The sequence below is a fragment of the Chlorocebus sabaeus genome, chromosome 7 (assembly GCF_047675955.1).
Source record: "Chlorocebus sabaeus isolate Y175 chromosome 7, mChlSab1.0.hap1, whole genome shotgun sequence".
Classification (NCBI taxonomy): domain Eukaryota; kingdom Metazoa; phylum Chordata; class Mammalia; order Primates; family Cercopithecidae; genus Chlorocebus; species Chlorocebus sabaeus.
The window spans coordinates 109,422,599-109,445,056 of record NC_132910.1 but is presented as its reverse complement, the minus strand read 5'-3'; the positions used below and the strand labels follow the sequence as shown (position 1 = coordinate 109,445,056).

Sequence of the window (22,458 nt, the reverse complement as noted above, 5' to 3'; positions counted from 1 at the left end):
TTTTTTTTTTTTTTCCCCCTTAGATACAGGGTCTTGGTCTCTGGCTCATGCTGGATGCTGGAGTGCAGTAGTACAATCCAGCAATCAAGGGATTTCGCGGTTTAGCCTCCCGAAGTGCTGGGATTGTAGGCATGAGCCACCCTGCTTGGCTGCATCAGGCTTTTACTTTGTCTAAGTTCATTCAGTCATCACTCCTGTCACCAGGGCAAATGTACATTGAATTCTTAGTATGTGTCAGGCACAGTGTGCCTAATGCTTCCCACGGATTTTCTTGTTTCCTACAATATCCCAGAGGTAGGAACTATTATAATTTGTATTTTATAGTAGAGGCAACTTATGCTTAGAAAGGAATATAAATTGGCTGGGCATGGTGGCCTATGCCTGTAATCCTAGCACTTCGGGAGGCTGAGGCCAGTGGATCATGAGGTCAGGAGTTCAAGACTAGCCTGGACAAGATGGTGAAACCCCAGGCGTGGTGGCGGGCGCCTGTAATCCCAGCCACTCGGGAGGCGGAGGCAGATAATTGCTTGAACTTGGGAGGCAGAGGCTGCAGCAAGCTGAGATTGAGCGACTGCACTCCAGTCTGGGTGACAGAGAGACACTCTGTCTCAAAAGAAAGAAAAAAAAGGAATATAAATTGCTCAAGGTCACACACTTAGTAAGTAAGGCAATCAGGACTCAGACTGAAGCCTGTCTAACTCACAATCCCACACTCTTAGCCACGGTGCTCTACTGCGCCTTTAGCATCCCTTGCATGGATCCTTGGGACTGTCATAGACAGGGAGGCTGGTTTGGATTGGAATAGTCTAGGCTGTCAGACTACTGTGGAATGGGCAGATGAATTCGCACTGGTACTTACAGTTTAGTAAGGCTATTCAGTCCTCTGAAAGCATAGATGGAGATGGATGTAATCTTATTGTTTTGCAAGTACCTGTGAAAATGATTATTAAAAAGAAAAAAAAATGAAGCAGAGTTTCACTTTTGCAAGACAAAAACAATTCTGTGGGTGGATGATGGTGATGGTAGGTAGTGTAGCAATATGAACGTGCTTAATGCCTCTGAAGGTAGACTTAAAAATGGTTAAGATGCTACATTTTATGTTATGTTTATCTGATGACAATTAAACATTTTAAAAATTGAAAAAGGTAAATATTACAAAATAATTTAGTGAAGCCAGATATCATGTCACTTCATGTTTCTATTAAATTTATGTACAATTAGGCTGGCTTGTATTTCGAAATTCTAGTTGTAAAGGTGAATGAATAACAGCCAAAGCTTACTATTTGAATTTTCTAGAAATAAAATGTTAACACATAGTAAAGCCCCCATGAATCAGAAGTCTAGAAGCAGATTTTTAATACAGGCCTTGTTATAATTCTTTAAGCTTGGTAAGTGCTCAAGACAGTGCTAGCCAACCTAAAAGTGCATGATGTTTTTTAATGTCCCAAATCATATTCTATGTTAATCACAAATCTGTCACCCAAGTCAATTTTGATCTCATTAGTTTGATAACAAAACTTTCTTCCAAAAACTGTTTGGGGGAAATTTACGAGGAGTAAAAGTGGCAAAAGATGAACACATAAATAAAAATAATCAGGACTAGAAGAATATAAATTAGATTGGAAGGTCAAGACAAGAATGCAGGCTTACACAGTTAACTAAAGTAATACTGAAAATACGACCTTGAGTTAACTGGAGGTCAAAGGAAATGGGTACCAGAGTACACGCTATTGCATCACTGCACACACTCAAAGGTTTGCACTTCCACGTGTACTTGCCCTAGACTATGGGAATGATAAAGTAAGGACTTCAAGGCTGCCTTCTTGTACTGAGTGCAGGTCACCACTGTTCTTTAGAGTGTCCTGAAAGTTTGTATGTAATTTGTTATAACTTTTAGAAGCAATAAGAAAGAAATCAATATGAGCGAACAAAAGTACCCTAACAAAAGTATCCAACATGCAAGAACATCTAACTTTGATTGTGAAATGTTACAAAATTTATTATGGGCTGGATGAAGTGGGTTATGCCCATAATCCCAGAGCTTTGGGAGACCAAGGCAGGAGGATCATTTGAAACCAGGAGTTTGAGAATAGCCAGGCAGGGCAACATAGTGAGATCCTATCTCTAAAAAAAAAAAAAAAAAATAGCCAGGTGTGGTGGCACATGCCTGTAGTCTTAGCTACCTAGGAGTCTGAGGTGGGAGGATCACTTGAGCCCAGGAGTTTGAGGGTGCAGTGAACTATGATCGTACCACTGCACTCCAGCCTGAATGACAGAGTGAGACTCTGTCTCTTAAAAAATAATTATTATGCGACTGAACCTGATATGCTGTGGGCTCAATCATGTAGTAGGTAATGAATGGTTCTCATTTATCACGTATTTGTTTGTTTATTTCTAGTGCTATAATGATCTACTAAGGAATAGACTGCATTGCCTGGAGGTCTAAAGGTATAGACTTCAATAACCAATTAGAAGTTTTTAAATAATTAGGCTATTTTGACAATTTTGTTATATGGAACAAATTGGTCATGCAGGAATTAATTCATCCACATTAGTACGGTGGTTAGTTCAAAAAAGAGAACTAATTCAATGTTTGTTGTGCAAACATGCTAAGCCACTGAATTATATAAATCTGAATTTTGATATTTAGATTTATAGTCTAGCTCCTTTAAATCAAGTGGACATAAGGTGATGCTACAGAAAAATTCTTCAGTCTCCAGAAATCAGAAAATAGCATAAGTCAGTGTCCTCTTGAAGTTTTGTCAGGTCTAATTGTGATAAGTTCTCTTTTGACTGATAAATGTTCAGAATGAAATTTGGAAAGTCAGTTTTCAAATATGAAATAGATACTTCTGCAGACTATCTGGGATTTTAGAACATTTCACTAAAGGAAGTGGGTTAACTTATCTTCTGATTCCACTCAATTTTCATCTGTTATCTTTAAAAATGTGCAAATATATATTAATGTATCAGGTTTCCCTATTGGAAAACCAAAACAAGAACCAATCTCTATTGGTATAAAAATGAAACAATGAATCCTGAGATATTTCTTAGTGTGATTTAGGTACAGAGTATCTAAATCCAATAATTCACCATAGGACAACATAATTAAGTCACAAAGTTGACCTAAATAACAGGTAAACATCACGTGGGCTAGTGTGGATTTTGAGAGTTCTGAAGGGAAGCTAACATGTCAGATGCTACTCAAGGCTAAAATAAAACCCAACTCACAAGGCAGATGTGAAAACGGAATCAAGTCTCCAAGACATGCTCAGAGGTTTCAACCCACAGTGACTTGCTATTTTAGGTAGAGAATGAATTTGAAAACATATGGAAGAAAAGTCTTCACTTTCTTGATGGTAGATCTGGTAAAAGATCATTACATTTTTCTCTAAAATGAGCACTGAGGTGTTCCATGCCAGAATAATGCAGAGATAAAAGATTCTAAGTATCTCCATTTTGGGGGAGTGTGGTAGGAGGATTCACGGCACACATGTTCCAGTTCCTTTGGAAACAGGTGTTTGAAATTTTTCTAAAATGGTTTCTAAAATTACTCAGAAAAAAAAAAGTGCTACCTGGAAGTCTTCAGTTAACAGCTAAATACTTCCCTGAATAGGGATTAGACATAAGCCGTGGAATAGTGTTGGTGTTCACAGAAGCGGGAAGAAACAGACATGCCCAAATATGCTAGTTAATTTTAAAACCAGGAATTAAATATTTTCTTACAGCTTCTGAAGATCATGATAATTCTTGAAGCAATCAGGAGGAAGCTTTCTTATTAAGTTCCACTGAAGTGACCTGAAATAAATGTAAATTTTGGTTCTTAAAGTTGTTTTTTCTTTACTTTTAAATTACAACAATAGGGATAATTATAAACTATTTACTTTAGTACTAGCTTTCAGGGAACATTTTGCTTCATGATTATCTCTCTCATATTTATCATATCACTTGAACGAGGTCTAGCTGTTAGTTTTGCACTATTAAAGCTATTCATATTTTCTTAAATTTTGATTATGACTGAAATTCTGACAAAAATGTTAAAAAAAGAATTGAAAAAATTGATTTTCAGTTATGTTTTTCTTTCCTATTTGTATTTAATAAACATTAGAAGGCATCTCAGTTTCTGAGTGACAATAAAAAGAGTGTTTTCGGTTTAAAAAACACTTTCCAGATTAAGTATTGTATTTCTCAATATTTCATTGCTCACATTCCACCACCTTAAAATTAGTTATGAAGGAAAACATCAATTGGTACCTATAATCGGATCATCTTTATTCAGTAAGTGATTCCATTTCAACTTCTAAGAAGTTGTAAAGAAAGATTTTCTTTTGTATCACAATTTAATAAGCAGTTTGACACAGACCAGATCTGTGTAATTGTGGTTGTACTGGAAAGGTCCCAAGCCCTTAAGTTTTTGTTTTAGAACAGCAATGTAATGTAGAAAAAGCAAAATAAATGAAACAATAAAAAAACCAAAACCAGTGTAGCTGGGGTTCCTGGCATGAATCACACACAACCTTTCCAAGTCAGTTTAACTGTGAAACAAGGGATTTGGATTAGATGGTATCTAATAATATATTATTAGTACTATCATTATATAGTACCATGGAGCAGATACTAATAAGTGAGCAACAGGCTGCATTGTCTGGAGGTTAACTTAACTCAGGTTAAGACAGTTTTATACAATACGCACTAACAATGTTTAGGTTTTAAAGCGGTGTTGCTTAAACTTGGTGATGAATCCTTCTTAAAAAAAAGTTTCTTGGACTCTTTGGAACACATTTTTGAAACCTAATTTGAGAAACACTGTTCTAGAATCTAGAAGACCATGTACTCTCAATGAAGGTGAGAATTGGTTCTTAAAGAAGTAAAAAAAAATTTAAAAAATCTTACTTTTTAAATGTATAATGCACAGATATACACAAGAACATATATCGTATATCTGTATTATTATTATTACTGTTATTATTGAGATGGAGTCTTGCTCTGTGGCCCAGGCAGGAGTGCAGTGGCACGATCTCGGCTCACTGCAACCTCTGCCTCCCGGGTTCAAGTGATTCTCCTGCCTCAGCCTCCTGAGTAGCTGGGATTACAGGCACAGGCCACCACACCTGGCTAAATTTTTTATTTTCAGTACAGACAGGGTTTCACTATGTCGGTCAGGCTGGTCTTGAACCTTGCGATCCACCTGCGTCGGCCTCCAAAAGTGCTGGGATTACAGGTGTGAGCCACTGAGCCTGTAGTACGTCTGCAGTATACTACAGTATACTGTATTATTATATATATAATATCTGTAGTATTAAAATTTCACAGGAGGGGACAAATAGAAAAAAACAAGTCTAAAAAGGCTTCCTGAGGGAAAGGAAACAATAATGAAAGAAAAAAGTTAAAAATCACTTTTCTAGACTACGCATATCAGACACTTAGTGGTTTTTTAAATAAATAATACTAAAGGCTGATAAACAAGTAATTCCCTCTTGAAACTACTCTCAGTTGCTGGCTGTCACCAAATATTATTTCCTTGTATATATTAACTAATAGAGGATCTCTTCTCTGCTAATGATTCTGACTTGACTTAGATTCCAAATTCTGCTTTATACCCTGTTTAAATGTTTATATTGTGTCATGATAAATTGTTAAATATTTGGATTTGGCTGGGCGCAGTGGATCACACCTATAATTCCAGTACTTTGGGAGACCGAGGTGTGAGGATCACTTGAGCCCAGGAGTTCAAGACCAGTTTGGCAACATAGTGAGATCTGCCCACTATCTCTACAAACAATTAAAAAAATTAGCTGGGCATGGTGGTGCATGCCGGTAGTCTCAACTACTTGGGAGGCTAAGGCAGGAGGATCACCTGAGCCTCAGAAGTCAAGACTGCTGTGAGCTGTGACTGCACCACTGCACTCCAGCCTGGGGGACACAGTGAGACCCTGTCTGTTTACAAAAAACAAACAAACAAACAAAATTGAGTTTAAGGATATAGATGAAAGTTTAGTGTGTTCTTAAAAAATGTGTTCTGAGAATGGCTTGAACCTGGGAGGCAGAGGTTGCAGTGAGCCAAGATCGTGCCACTGAGCTCCAGCCTGGGTGACAGAGTGAGACTGTCTAAAAAAACAAAAACAAAAACAAAACAGTGTTCATTCATTCATTGATTATCTCAAAAAAACGTGTCGAATGCCTGCCATTTGCACATGTTGAATACCTGCTTTTAAGAAGTGTATACTGTATTTGGACAAATTATGCTTTATCTATAAATAGAGAATTTTCTTTGAATAATAACTTCAGTCTTACAGCCCAGGGCTAAAGAGGCAACCAACTTCTTTTGTTTTTATTGTATTTATTTATAAATTCATTTCAATAACATTTATTTAGGGATTATTAGACTCTATTAGGAACTTTGGAGGATATATAGGCCATGGCATTTTCCTTTTTCAGGTAGATAATAGGACCCGACTCACTATAGTATAAGCAAGAATGTTTAGTATATGTAAAAGAGACACAAGTGAGGTTCTATGAGAGAACCCAAGAAGAAGAGGTTAATTGCACTTGAAGGAGGAGAGTTACTATAGAGGAAAGTGAGGCACATTGAAAGACCTCTAAGTAATGTTACTTAAAAAGTTGGGTTTTTATTAACAGTGTCTAGGAGTTATAGGTTACTTCTTTCTAAATGACATAAAATATTTTGACAAATAACATTCTCTATATTTCACAATATCCTACTGGGATAGAAAGAGGTAGATGCTGTTATTCTCATTGAATAGAACAACCCAAAATACTTTATAACAAATCCTTATATTTAAAAATTTGACATTCCAACTTTGATTGTTCACAGAGTCAAAGTGGGTGTGTGTTTGTGTGTGTGTGGGAGAGAAATAGCCTAGTTTAATCATTATTGTCAAAGCTAGTTCTAGTTTTTATAAAGGAAGTTCTTCGTATTAGATCATATAGTTCTAGTGATTAAATTCCAGGATCTTAAAGCCAAATCTCAAATAGTCAAAATTAGTGTTTATCCAGCTAGAAAAAAGTAAAAATAATCATATCTATCTATGTTTGACCATTTTGTTCATTAGCATTTATGTGAAATTATTAAAAAATCCCAACTTCAATAAACATTACTGGGAGTATTAACTTCTTTGATACTTATATATGGTTCAGTCCTCTTCTGACATTTCCCTATAACAGTTCCAACTCAAAGTCTGGAAAGAACTGACTAATGAAATTTGATATTTACTTTTTAATGTATTTGCTATAAAGCATAGAGTTCTTTTTCTGTATGGAACTGAACAAACAGACTGGGACTAGGTATGAGTCTAAGCCAGTGTTCTGCAGAAGAAAAGTATAAATGGACAACTGGAATCAAGTGGTTCAACCTAAAGCACAAGAGAATGCTATTTTTTGAACAAAAAATAAAATAAAAAAAATTGTAGACATAAACTTCTGAGCTTTATTCGTATATCTCCAAATGCCTGTTGGAGATAGCCACTGAGTGACCTGTTAATCTCACATTGGAAAAAACATCTAACATCAGAGTCCCAGTCTTCCTCAGTCACTGCCACCAAGTCTCTCCATTCTCTGATCACACCATTGCTTAGAACGGAAACCTTGGAGTCATCTTTGACTCCTTCTTTCCTGCCTTCTTACAGACAGTCATTTACAAGGACCTGGTCCCAGTTTTTTGTTTATACCAGGGGTTGAAAACTGGTAGATCACAGTTTTCTGCCCACATCTCTTTATGTATGTATGTGTATATTAGATTATGATACTTTTTAAAATTGAACAGGAATTAATTCAATGATTCACCCTTTGTGTGAGGCATGCCCTCTCTAGTTAGCCATTGCCTTATTCCCCTCCATTCCTCCAGCTTTCTGTCTCTGTTCTTTATTTTACAAATGTTGGTTGAATTGTTAAAGAATGGATTCAAATCTTACTCATGGGAAAATGAAAAATGAAATTGGCTGCATCAGAATATCCTTTGATTTGGATTTTCTAGTAATTTGATACAGCGGTGGAGAAGGATTATGATTTTTTTCTCTGAAAATAGAATGCAATTATCATAAATTATTATTATTTTTTTGTTTGAGACAGGGTCTCACTCTGTCATCCAGGCTGGAGTACAGTGGCTTGATCACAGCTCACTGAAGCCTTGACCTCCTAGGCTCAAGTGATCCTCCTGCCTCAGCCTCCAAGTAGCTGAGACTATATGTGTGGGCCATCATACCTGGCTAATTTTTATTTTTTTGTAGTGATGGACTGTCTCTGTGTTGTCCAGACTATTCCTAAATTCTTATACCCAGAATTTCTAGTTAGAATTTAAATCAGAGAAGTGTTCCATAGGACCTCAGGTTCTTTTGGGGGATTATTACTTTTTTCTAGCAGGAATAATTGCTATGAGAAAGAGCCACGGTGGGGCAAGAAGAGGATAGAATACTGAAGAGCTCTTCTTTTCCTTAGTTCAAGTGGAAATGTTCTCTCTTTTAGAAAACCCTGCTGATATTTTCAATTCATATTCCCTGGCCACCGCAAATTGGGTAAACTTCCCAGATCTGTGAATTCAATGGAATCACTATGCACAGGAACTCTGAGTTGTAGCTCTTACCTCATATATCAAGTATTTCAATTGCTGTATTATGTGGCCTGGTTTGAAAATGGTAACACTTGTCAATATTCATAAACTCAAGAATTACTCTTATTTTGTCCTCATATACCCAAAAGTGAGAGCCACAAGGCACTAAGGCATCTAGATGAAAAAAGAAACTCAGCAAAAATATTGGATTAAAATAGTTGTCCTCCACTAATTTCTTGTAAAGAAGTTTCACTCAAATGTATATGTTTGTGTTGCTGAAGTTTGTTGAATTCAAATTAGTACTAGAAACTAACTCTACAGGTACTAGAAATCAACACACCACTTACGGTGATAATTTTTTTTACATACGCAAGTTTGAATTCCTTAAGAAAACAACAACATTAACATCTATGACTCATAAGGTGATTCAGAACAGATTTTAAATATGACGTTTTGAGGGGGATATCTTATCCAATTTACCTTATTTTCTTTTTTAACTTACACATCAGATTATATTAAAATGTCGGTCCAATAAATTCTAAAAGAATTCTTTCAATAAATGTCAAATGAAAATTCTATGTAATAGGAAAGCTCTATGTAATAGTTTAATTAGAAGCCATTTTTTCTTTAGTAGCACATGCAATTGATGACTTTTTTTGTTTACATAAAATATGGTGATACTCCATACCTCACAGGATTATTATGAGGGGTTAAATAGCTAATATAAAGAATAATTTAAGCTAGGGTCTAGCATTTAATAAATGCAAAATAAATTCAGTAATTATACCTGACCCAGGAAAAATGACATCATCTTGGAATAAAAATACATTATTAATAATGATATGGTCTTAATTATAATACAATTTTACAGGTGCTACCTGGCTGTCAGGATGAAGTCATTCTTTTCTACTTACATTGCAGTCACGTTTGAAGAAACTGATGGAACAGCTCGTAAATTGGTTTCATCACAGTCAAGCTCCAGACCTTGGCAAAGACATTGCACTGGCACAGAACCGACCACTGAATCAAGGGGAAGCGGTAAGGCATGATGACATGAGGGGCCAGAAAGAGGAGGGTAATGAAAAGAAAGAAATGAAAAGCTATGAGAAAATCATTTAGTACAAAAGCATATCATGTGTTACCTAGGCAATTTAGGCAATGCTTTAAATTAAGGTTTCAAAGTTTGCTTTTAATTTAACCTTAAAATGATGGTAGAACATTAACATTTGGAAACACACACTTACCAGCTCATGCATTTTTTTAAAATAGCAGACTGTTCTCCATTCATTGCAAAATGAATGAAATAATCTGCTCTTATACCACTAAGGATTGACATGATAATGTGTGATGAGGCTTAATGTTCATATTACAACTGCCACTTAAAAATAAAGTATTTATTTTAGCATAATCAAAACCTTTAAAGGAGGAATAAATCACTTTTAACTAGCAAGAATGAGAACTAAAGGCAAATGATAGTGTCAATAGTTTTTTTTTTTTTTTTAAATCAGCAGTTCTTCAAATAATTAAAAAAAAATCTTTTGGCTTAAATAGGGGTAAAGCATGAATAAAAGTTTACTTATAGGAGTGACAATTTTTCTCCTTAGGATTCTGTTTTCACTGACGTTGGGTGTTGGAAAGAGAGGGAGAATGAGGTATATGACCTTGGCTATCTTGTGAGGCTGTAGCGATAGTGTTAGGATGTGAGTCAATACATCTAAAGTCTATTAGAGATTTGCAATGATGTATTCATATAGCTAAACAGAATAATGAGATTATTATTTAGGATAATATATATAGTTTGATTCCTGCTCCGATGGGGAATGGCCAATTCCTGAGAGCAATAAGAAATGTTCCCCCCCTCTACATTGACCTCTGGAATCCTAACCCATACCGCAGGGGTTACAGACTCCAGTGTCTCCAGCGGACAGGCAATGTCACTTTAGACTGTGTCCAGATGTCCAAGTGCAACAGCTTCTCCCATCTGTTGCCATATTAGAATAGGAACATGTGTAGCTACATCCACCAACTTCTTCAAAGAAGCCAGAAATACAATGTTTTATATATGACTATCTATTTAAAAACTGATATTAGCTAACTGAAAACATTTAAAAATATTGGACGAACAAAACTGTCTATGAGAGTTTTCTGCTTGTAGGTTTCCAGTTTCTGACCTTTATGGTGAAACTTGCAGAGCAGGCAAGTGTCTCAGTGGCTAAGCGGAGACCGCTGTGAATGACTGTTCATGAGGAGTTTTTGGCTCAGATATGGGGTGACATGTGTTCTTCCTTTCTTCCCAAATATCTCCAGAGACTTCTTTTCAGGGTTACAAGAGATCAGGACCATAACCTAGATTTTGTGTTTAATATAAACAGAGTATCTGCCAAGAACTTTAAAACAGTTTTATGGTTGCAAGTACCCACTTTGGTTGTGCATGTCTAAAAACTGATGCTGTCTCTTTAAGTTAAAATCATATCTCATGTGAGTCTATGTGTATGCTGTGGGGATGGGATGGAGAAGGTTGGGAAGGAAGATGAAGATCTGGAGAATGAAGTAGGAAGGGCAGAAATGGACCGCAGTCAAATTAGCGCTAACCCCAGTGCATTTTTTTCATATATAGAGACTAAATTAAGATAATCCATATATGTTGATTACAGGGTTATCTGCAATAGGGAAAAATGAAAAAACAAGACGTAAATATTCAACAGCCAAGGAATGATTAAGGAAATTAGGTCACTTACAAAATATACTATTACATGGTATATTTTAAAAGATGTTGTGGTAATATGGATACCTGATTATGCTGAAATGCTAATTGAAAATTTGATACAAATGGTTTGTATAGGAAATTTCAACTATGTTAAAACAAAAAAAGACGAGTAATGCAGTAGCAAGTTAATGCTGGTAGCTTCTGAATGGTCAAATTATAGTTGAGTAAGTAATGCTTTCTAAATCTCTATACTTTTCAAATTCTTTAAACTTAAATTTTTAAAATTATTGGTTCATTATAGGTATTATATTTTCCATGACATTGCTCTTAGAGATGACTTTAATAATGTGAATTCTGCACATTATTTTATCTAGTCAAAAATGACTATAAGCTTTGCTCAGTTTAATTTCCAATCAATTCCTACAATAATCTGCTTCAAATAAGGTGGGACACTAGGAACTTTCACTTCCATTTTAACCGCAAGTTTTACACTACACTTGCCATCCTATTTTTACATTGGGTTACAAGTTTAAAAAATATATTTAGTTATTAGCTACACTCACCTCCCACAAATTGTCTTTAAATAACTTTAAATGATATATTTGTTTTTGTTAAGTACTGATGAAAAAAATTACTTCTTTTTTTTTAATACAACATTTATTACATAGCCTCATTCCTTTTATGTAATTATACTCGTGACAAACGTCTTCCAGGGTGCAGGATCAGGCAAAAATATATTTCTCTTGCTGACTTGTCTGGTTTTCCCCCATTTGTTTGTTTTGCTTTACAAACTATGAGAGTTATGTAAGTCATTATTTTCTCTCTTGGACTTAATGGCTATGAAATTCATAACTATGCTTTGGATGAAGTCACTGAACTTCTCTCAGGAAGGATTTTCTTAATTTTTCTTTGTCATTTGCTTTCCATTCACCACTGAACTTTTGTCTTTTATATCATGTTAATGGTTTAAGGCTTTTAGTAGCTGTATTTTAATTGCTAGTTGCTGAAAATCGTTTTGGGAATAAAGTGAGGTATTAAAAGATTCAATTAAAATTTAAGAACTAGACCGGGTGCGGTGGCTCACACCTGTAATCCCAGCACTTCGGGAGGCTGAGGTGGGTGGATAACCTGAGGTCGGGAGTTCAAGACCAGCCTGACCAATGTGGAGAAACCTCGTTTCTACTAAAAATACAGAATTAGCCAGGAGTGGTGGCACATGCCTGTAATCCCAGCTACTTGGGAGGCTGAGGCAGGAGAATCACTTTAACCTGGGAGGCGGAGGTTGCAGTGAACCAAGATCATGCCATTGCACTCCTGAGTCTGGGCAACAAGAGTGAAACTCTATCTCAATAAATAAATAAATAAATAAATAAATAAATAAATAAATAAAATTAAGAAATAAAAAGAAAATATGTGATAAAAGAAAAAAACTATTTTGAGACAACATGGTTTAATTCATTATTTTAAAAATTACCAGTTAAATTATATCTATTAACTTTCTCCTTTCCCAAAAACTTTTAGATGCTTTTATTTTTCCCCCTCTGAGAGAGGGTTTTGTTCTGTTGCCCAGGCTGGAGCACAGTGGCTCAATCACAGCTGCAGCTTCAATCTCCTGGGCTCCTGAGGAGCAAAGCTAAGTTTGAATTTTTTTTTTTTTTTTTTTTTTTGGAGAGATTGGGGTCTCAACCAGCCAGGTTGCCCAGACTGGTTTTGAACTCCTGGTCTCAAGTGAGATCTTCCTACCTCAGTCTCCCGAAGTGCTGGGATTATAAGTGTGCGCCACTGTGCCCAGCCAATTTTTAGCTTTTTAATGGACATCTTATTTGGTCTTCCTCTAAATAATGGCATGATGCTGAGACAGATTGCTGAGTACCCCGTGAATCTCACAAGAGTGACATCTATCCCCTTAAACTGGGGATTGTTAGTGGTTTTTGATTAACCTCATTTGAGTAGTGAAGACAAAAAACGTTAAACATTTAAAAAGCTAGACTTTACAATTTATGGTAGAACATAAAGAAAAAAATAAGGATTTCTTCCTCTATGCCTTTTTTTTAAAAAATAATTTTTGCAAGAGAAAAAACCTTATATTTGCAACAGGCTATCTATAGCCTCCTATATAGACTTCAACAATCCTTACATTTTAATATTTCATATTTTGTTGATCTACTAATTTGACACTACTATTTGATATGAGGCCATTACCTATTCATCTTAAATGGTTTTACGAAAAGGATATGACTGGGAAGGCACTATATAAGAAAAAAAAGACAGAGGAGGAGCTGGCATTGCCAGGTGATATGAAGAAACTAACTAGATATATGACATAAAATTAGTCTAAAATAAACTCTTAGTCACCTCTCCACCATTTTGTTGTGAATAGTCATTGATTGCTCATTCATGACTGTTTTCCATTCAAAGCTGCCCAGATAATGCTTTGGGAAGGTGGGAGTGATGTAAGTTGTACAAAACACAGAGAACAGAAAATGTGATGAGTACGAGAATTGAATAATTAGCATTTTCTAGGGCTAGCAAAAGGTAAACTGTCACTGTATAAACATGTATTTTCTAGAACTCATAGTGTAAAATTTTACTCTTTTAAATTATTGAACTATACAATAGTTAAATCATTGCCTACATAATATATTGTGCTTTTATCTATGACTAAAGACATAATTTATGATAATGCAACTTTAGAAAAATGTTATAAAATAACTACCTATTTGTTATTAAAATGTAGTTATTATTATATAACATTTACATAAATAAAACCTCAATTATTCAGACATATTGTTAATCTGGCATGCTTCAGGATCAAAAAGGATAAAAATAAACCATGAATTTAATACCCAGCAAAGAATTCTGTGAATGTTTTTATTGTTAGCTAAAAAACTAAAAGTTTTAGCTGTAAGAAAAATTATTATAAAAAATATATGTTAAAAAATATACTAATTCAACTGGGCTTTAAAAATTCAACTGGGTTTTACTGTAACCATAATCAATCCATGAAATATGTATGTTCCTGGGCAGATACAAAGGTGAAAAATAAAACAAAACATCCTATCTGTAGCCTCCCATAAAGACTTCAACAATAATTTATTGAGTGCTCACTATGTGCAAAGCACTATTTTAGGCACTAGAAGAGCAGCAAAAAAAAAAAAAGTCAAACAAAGTACCTATTGCCATAGTGCTTAGGATCTGATGAGATAATTCATACACCACCACAACCAGCACCACTACCGCCAGCAATTATGATAGTGCCACCTCAGAAAATAACACAGAGTAAGCTAATAGAGTAACGAGGGGAGAGCTGAGGACACTGCTGTTTTATACAGTGTTATCAGTGCAGGCTTCCTTGATTTGAACAGGGCCCTAAATAAGGTGAGGGTCACCAACTAAGCAGACACATGGGAGAAAGTTTCTGAAAGAACAGTCTGTATGGAGGCTGTGATATGGAGCCATGTCTGGAATGTCAGAGGAATAGCAAATACGCCTTGCTTTTTAACCACGGTTTTGAAAAGCTAGGGTTAAAATCACAGCTCCAAGGCACAGATTTACATTTGCATAATTTACTAGAACAGACAACATTTATTTAAGAGGAGTTATTTTCATATATCTTTCTGATCTAAAATATTATAGTTAATCCTCAGGTTTATACCCTTCCACACCCCTCCAGTGTTTTTGTAGGTTTTCAGTGTATGACTGAACATAGTGGGTTATAACGAGTAAGGGTTTTGCAGCTCAGAAGAGTTTTTTTCTGGCAAACATTAAAATCCAAACAGCTTTTCTGCCCTGTCTACTTTCTCTGTTTTCTTTACATCACATTTCACAGAGATTGTGAAAAGAGAACTCAAATAAAATACCATCCTTGAACATCCTTGACTAACTGACATTGGTTTTGTTCACAACAATATCTGACACCATTTATTACTTTTACACTTAAGATCCCTGAGTCTTTTTTGAAATAAATTTTCTTAGTGAAAGTTGTATATTTAATAGAGTTTGCAGTTAGAAAACTATAATTGACCTCTTACAAATTTTGAAGTTTCTTTAATTAAAAATGATTTCAGATTGAGATGCAATTTTTTTTTTTTTTTTTTAAATGTTGAATCAAACTTTTAAACAATGGTGTCTTATGAACTCATGGAAAAGGAAATAACTGCTCCAATTACTTACAACATTCAGGTGTTTCTGCCTCAAAGGGATATGGGGAAGTCATTTTGGAGTAACTGGCAAAATATTTGTCAAATTGCAGAGACCATCCATTGTTGTCTCCTAAAATAAAAATCAGAGAACAGAAAAGTTCAAGAAACAGAAATATTCTGCTATATTGTGGGGAAATAGGTCCTCTCTTTAAAACAGTCCAGTGGTTCTCCAATGTAGTGAGATAAACATTATCTGGAAACTTGCTATAAATGTGAATTTGTGGACCCCCACCTGGAGATTCTCATTTTACAGGTCTGAGATGGGCTCCCTAGTCACCATTTTAAATTTAATTTAATTCTTTAGATTAAAAAAATGTGGGGGGAGTAAATTATGACAAAGCTATTCTCCCAGTTTTTTTGTTTGTTTGTTTATTTGTTTTTTGTTTTTGAGACAGAGTCTTGCTTGGTTGCCCAGGTGGAGTGCTGTGGCACGATCTCAGCTCACTGCAACCTCCACCTCCCTTGTTCAAGTGATTCTCCTGCCTCAGCCTCCCAAGTAGTTGGGATTACAGGAACCTGACACCACGTCTGTTTTTTTTTTTTTAGTAGAGATGGGATTTTCACCATGTTGGCCAGGCTGGTCTCTAACTCCTGGCATCAAATCCGCCCGCCTCGGCCCCCCAAAGCGTTGGGATTACAGGTGTGCGCCATCACGCCCTGACTATTCTCTGTTTTTAACAAGCACTATAGGTGTTCCTGAAGCAATTAATATTTTCGCCGCATTTTAAGAAGCAGTATTATAGACATAGCCAAATAGGGCACACTGTTCTTAGCATTTTACAATAATTCTGTTTCCCTACATCTTCTTCAATCTCTAAAACTGATGTTGGAGATGTATAAACATGGCTAGACAGCCATGATGATTAACTTTTTTTATGTTATGATATATATATATTTTCTCAGACGGAGTTTTGCTCCTGCAGCCCAGGCTGGAGTGCAATGGCACTACCTTGGCTCACTGCAACCTCTGTGTCCCAGGCTCAAGTGATTCTCTTGCCTCAGCCTCCCCAGTAGCTAGGATTCCAGGCACCCGCCACCAAGTCCAACACATTTTTGTATTTCTAGTAGAGAGGGGGTTTCACCATGTTGGCCAGGCTGGTCTGGAACTCCTAACCTCAGGTGATCCGCCCACCTTGGCCTCCCAGAGTGCTGGGATTACAGGCGTGAGCCACTGTGCCTGGCCAATTAACTTTTAAGAAAGAAAGAAAACATGACTGGCATGATCTCATTTCTTTTCTCTTTTTCTTTTTTGAAAGGCACCCTGGTATCTAAAGTGATTATTCTCCAAGTGCTTATATATACATATGTCTATATTTTCGTATTTGTATTTTAAACCCCTATGTCACTTTTAAAAAATAGATTTTATTCATAGGGTAAAAGGAAGACAATTTTTCTCACAAAATTCCTAATGATCTTTTAGTTACTTTTAAACATAAGAGACAGCGCAGCCAAGCATGTGATAGAGAGGACTAGCGAACAGGGATGAAGAAGCAGTTTCTCTGGAGATCTCTGCACATGGTACAAGCCTTCATTCTCTTGGTAGGGGTTTGTATGGGATCTTCTCTAGACCTTCTACATTTTTTCCTGAATGCTGCCAGACAACTCCCTAAGGATGCCCAAACATGAACAGAGAGTGAAGTTATAAAAATGTGTCCTGTTTCTGTAAGTTAGTAGTAAGTCTAGTATTGATTTCTTTTAAAATTTTTAAAATTAAATTTTTTTTTTTTGAGACAAGAGTCTTGCTTTGTCACCGAGGCTAGAGTGCAGTGGTGCAATCTCAGCTCACTGCAGCCTCTCCCTCTTGAGCTCAAGTGATCCTCCTCCCTCAGGCTCCTGAGTAGCTGGGGTTACAGGTTGCACCACCATGCCTAATTTTTTTTTTTTTTTTTTTTTTTTTTTTTGGTAGAGATGGGATTTTGCTGTATTGCCCAGGCTGGTCTTGAACTTCTGGGGTGAGGTGATCCACCTGCTTTGGCCTTGAAAAGTGCTGGGATTATTAGGCATGAGCCACTGCAGACTTCTGCATGGGACTCTAGCAGGCCACCAGTAACTTTGTGGACAAGGGACAACACCCCAGAAACCAGCAAATGCCAGCCCCTGGACACCCAGGAACAAGTTCAAGGTGCCTGCCCAACCCTTAATACACGCATCAGTTGATATGTTAGGCAGATAAACAGGAGGAGGAGGAGATTTGAAAGATTCAGCATATATAGCCAAATAGAGACTAAAACTTCCTGAGACTGTGGTGGCTTTTGTGAATGTTTGCTCCTCCTTTATTCTACCTCCACTTTAGAATGCTTTCGTATTCTTTAGAAGTTGGTAACTTAAATATATGTTTTCCAGACCCCAAGCAGCCAGGATTCTTGTTATAGATAAGCTTCTACCAATTGGATGCACTCTTGTAAGACCTGAGGTTTGTACACACCAGCCTCAAGGATATCTAGTGGTAGCTGGGGCAGTTACTGCAGTCAGCCTCAGGCATCCAGTTTCATGGATGTAGAGATGATTAGCAGTAGCAGTTGTGACAGAAGCAGATGCTTCTTGATCTTGGGCTTGCGACTACAGTGGTATATTCCCTCCCTCTGACTCCTGCTTCTGCAGCCTTTAAAATGATTCTACAAACACATTTTTCTTGTATAAATATATTTTTTTTTCTTAAGCTTCTCTTTCCCAAAAATATCTAGAGTAGTTTCTGTTTCCTCCTTTCAGAAGGGGTTACAGATAACAGACTCTCAGACATCTCAAGGATGGAAACATTGAATGGGTTATCTACTCTGCTTCTTCTTACAGATAACGGCAATCATGTTATTATTAGAACATGGGACTCTCATAATTAATGGTATACAGTGACAAAAAGAAGTCACTTAAATTATTGCTATGGCTTCCTGGAATGATGTGTCTGCTAGAAGGCTAGGCTCTGGCAAAGTTCTCGCTATGATAAATCGTTAGAATGAGAATGAGAAATTTCAAGGGTTGTGAAGTGGGACTGCAGAAGAAATAGCTCTGGAGCAATTAAAGAAAGGAAACAGCTGGGCATGGTGGTTCATGCTTGGAATTCCAGCACTTTGGGAGGCCAAGGCGGGCAGATCACTTGAGGTCAGGATTTCGAGACCAGCCTGGTCAAGGTGGAGAAACCCCCATTAGAAATACAAAAATTAGCCGGCCATGGTGATGCATGCCTATAGTCCCAGCTATTCGAGAGGCTGAGGCATGAGAATCGCTTGAACTGGGGTGGCAGAGGTTGCAGTGAGCTGAGATCGCACACTGCACTCCAGGCTGGGTGATAGAACTGCCCTCAGATAATCTTTTATCTCTTGTGGCCTTAGCTCAGGACTGATGTATCTCTACATTATATAGAATCTCATCCTATGGGTTGTTAAGTTACAGTGTAAGTTGAATTCACATTTTGTCATATCATTAACTTTTTTATTTTTATTTTTGAGACAGGGTCTCACCTGTTGCCTAGGTTAGAGTGCAGTGGTGCGATCATAGCTCACTGCAGCCCCAAACTCCTGGTCCCAAGGGATCCTCCCACTTCAGCCTCCTGAGTAGCTGGGACTATAGATGTATACCACTATGCCCAGCTAATTTTTTATTTTTGTAGAGATAGGGGTCTCCCTGTGTTGCTAAGGCTAGTCTCAAACTCCGGGCCTCAAGTGATCCTCCCACCTTGGCCTCCTAAAGTGCTGAGATTATAGGTGTGGGCCACTGTGCTCAGTTTGTCATATCTTTTAAGTGAACATTAGAACACAAGAACAAGGCGAGAGGGACCTTGTGAATTGCACTGGGACATTTGTGTCCCATTTGTGTCCCATTGTGTCCCATTGTGTCCCATTTGTGTCCCATTGTGTCCCATTGTGTCCCATTTGTTCAGTTGAATCTGACCACTCTAAATCCCCTTCCCACAAAATCTCCCTTGCAAGCAAAAGCAGCTCCCCTTTCCTGTCTGATGAGGTTAGTAGTAGTTTGTTTGAAGACACGAGTTACTTTACTTGAGGTAAATAAGTTTCCAACTCTCCTCAGGCCCTTTCATTACCAGGCTTCTTTGCTTCTCAACCTATTATAAGTGGAGTCAGAGCCCAGCATGCTGCAGAACACAAACTGGACTGGGAGAAGACTGACATACCGAAAGATTTTGCTATTTTATATAAGCAGAAACCCAAGGAATTTGCATGGGAACGGTTTCTACAAGCATTAGACCAGGAAGTAGAAATATAGCTTTAGGTTGGGCAAAGCTAATTGATCTGGGTATCTGATATGGTTTGGCTCTGTGTCCCTACTCAAATCTCACCTTGAATTGTAATAATACCCACGTGCTAGGGGTGGGACCAGGTGGAGATAATTGAACCAGGGGGCGTGTTCCCCCATGCTGTTCTCCTGCTAGTGAGTGAGTTTTCATGAGATCTGATGGTTTTATAAGGGGCTTCTCCCTTTATTTGGCCCTCATTCTCTCTCCTGCTGCCTTGTGAAGAGGTGCCTTTGGCCACCATTGTAAGTTCCTGAGTCCTGCCAAGCCATGTGGAATTGTGAGTTAATTAAACCTCTTTTCTTTATAAATCACTCAGTTTCATGTATTTCATCATAGCAGACTAAGAACGGACTAATACAGTGACCTCCTGGAGTTTCTGGATTCCGTGTGTTAGCTCAAGCAGTAGTTTTGCTAGACTGTCGACTGAAATCTGAACCCAATGCTGACCTAGGCTAAATGAAATTGAGGGGCAAATGCATGCAAATGTTGAGTCACCAATGGAACAGATCATGAGGGACAGCCATTGTATTGCACAACTGCAAGGAACCTGTCGTGGAATATGCTGTAGATTGACCCAACCTCACTGGTGTTTTCCTGTGCAGCAGAGACTGAAAAACTTCAGACGACATTTCACACCTCCTGTATAGCCAGGATTTGGGATGCACTCACATGTATCTTGGTTAGAAGAGAGGTATAAGGTCATTTTCTTGCTGCTCTGTCTAAAACAGAGACATAGGAGCAATTGTGGAAGGGGATTTCAGGTACTACCAGTCTTGTGGGTGTCGAGAGAGGCAGTTGTGTTGGGGGCAGGAGCAGCAGTTGTCTCCATTGTCAGTCGCAGCCATGATGGATCCAACAGCATGGATGTTGACCTTGTTTACATCCACTCCTCAGAATCTTCTGAGAAGATTCTGCTTACCTAATTTCTGTCTAATATACCTAGAGTAGTTTCTAGTTTTTCCATTTAACAATGATAGATATGGGGAGGCTGATTGAATCAATTGGATTAAAGTACAGCGGAAAAATGATTAGACATTTAGTTAATTTGGGGCATTCAAGTGGAATCTCATGAGGGTGAACAAAGCAGTGCATTTTTTTCTGAACCCATAAATTTAGTGTAGTTTAATTTTGTGGTTTCACTAAAAAAAAAGTCACGTGGGTTCTGGGGATGGGGTCAAGAGCCTTACAAAGTGTTCTGTTCTACTGGGCTCCGGAATCACCATTTGTTTCCTTGGCTGTCAGGTTTTGAGATTTTGGAAATTTATAGCATTGGATTGTCTTCCTTTCCTAGTTTCGCAGAGTTTTTTGACCTTTCGGCAAGTTTACTTTTGTAAACTTGTTTCATATCTTTAGATAAGGAGAATTCTTTGAGAGATTTTCATTCCCCACCTTTTAACAGAGAGGCTGAATGTTAGCATTTAGCCCTGAAAGAAGTCATATTTAGCAAATACCCATTATGTTGTGTTGGGTACTCTATTTTATCCTCATGATAACTCTATTTGGTCATTTTCATCATCTCCACTTACAAATATATATAAGCAGAAACCCAGATAGAAAAATTGATACTGCAGATAGAAAAATTGATACTGAAGAAGGTTAGGTGACTTGACTAAGAAACAGATTTATTAAAAATAACTAAATAATTAAAATAACAGTTATTGTATTTCTTTCTAGGCCAAATACATTATTTAATCAGTTTACATTCTATCTATAGAATTTCATCTTTTGTGGGACATCAGCTTTAAGTATTTAGCTATTACTATTTGCTGCTTATTTTTCTGTTGTCTGTTTCATTTCTGTTGTTGAGGCTCTTACATCAGAATTGTATGAATTATAAAAAAGTTTATTTAAATAACAACCAGAAGTTGTTATTAACTGGAATTTAAATTCACATGATTTTTCTTTATGAAATCAATGAAAGTATTGCAAATCAAGGTATTACTAAAAACAATTTAACAAAAACATAGTAGTGTTATGAGTGGTTATATGTTTATCAATGCTACAAATAAAGCATGTAAGTAGGTAGGTCAGAGTATATTGAGGCTTTGAGTATTCATATAAACAGTTTTCGTGCATATCTGCAGAAGGTGAGTGAGAAGTGGGCTTGCGAAGGTCTGAAGGCTTCGACCTTGCAGGCTACCAGGGTCTTGCTTCACTCTGTGCACCATGTTCATGTTCCGGTTACTGCCACATCCACCTACCTCAGGATCAGTGATGGATTTTAGGTGAAGTGACAGCATCCCAGAACATGGGACTGTTTCGTGGGTGATGTTTCACTGCTGCTATGAAATTCATGAGATGTGGCTGGACGACTGCCATAGATGCTGATTTTCTTTCACTCTGCTTCTTTAGCAGATCCTATATTTAACTGAGCTTTTACAAATAGACAACTTCAATTTGCTGAATTTTTTTTTTTTTACCATTAATAGATAATGCCATGCTTAAAACCATGGGCGATGTGCCATTTCCTAATCCTTTGTCCTCACCATTGCTCTCTTGCCCTTCTTTCGTTTTAAGGGGCACACTCTATGTGGCCTCAGTTGTAACATTTTAGTCCAACAGATTCAAGTGATGCAGTTTAAGCTTCTCTTCTCTCTTAATCCTGCTCTCTTTCTCTGGTTTTCTACTGCATTGTATCTTCTCTCTGCTCTCTCTCTCCACACACACACACACACGCACGCACGCCCGCATACAGAAGAAATATAAGTAAGGAGGAGAAAAAGATGATGTCAGG

The 22,458-nt window shown here is 37.1% G+C and overlaps 1 protein-coding gene and 1 long non-coding RNA gene across 4 annotated transcripts in view; one reads left to right on the top strand and one right to left on the bottom strand.

The window, feature by feature from the left end:
* RXFP1 (relaxin family peptide receptor 1) overlaps positions 1 to 22,458 on the bottom strand; it is a 124,894-nt gene that overhangs the window by 44,387 nt on the left and 58,049 nt on the right. For all 3 annotated transcript variants that reach the window (XM_073017692.1, XM_008000108.3, XM_073017691.1), the window contains exons 3-6: positions 15,447 to 15,545; positions 9,481 to 9,586; positions 3,727 to 3,798; positions 860 to 931 (exon numbers count right to left, since the gene is read on the bottom strand). In XM_073017692.1, coding sequence (XP_072873793.1) covers positions 860 to 931; positions 3,727 to 3,798; positions 9,481 to 9,586; positions 15,447 to 15,489 — 293 coding nt within the window. In that variant the 5' untranslated portion in view covers positions 15,490 to 15,545. The remainder of the gene's footprint in view (positions 1 to 859; positions 932 to 3,726; positions 3,799 to 9,480; positions 9,587 to 15,446; positions 15,546 to 22,458) is intronic.
* The window catches only part of LOC103236449 (uncharacterized), a 111,641-nt gene continuing 98,674 nt past the window's right edge, over positions 9,492 to 22,458 (top strand). Inside the window, exon 1 of the long non-coding RNA XR_005238728.2 lies at positions 9,492 to 9,604. This is a non-coding gene — a long non-coding RNA (uncharacterized lncRNA). The remainder of the gene's footprint in view (positions 9,605 to 22,458) is intronic.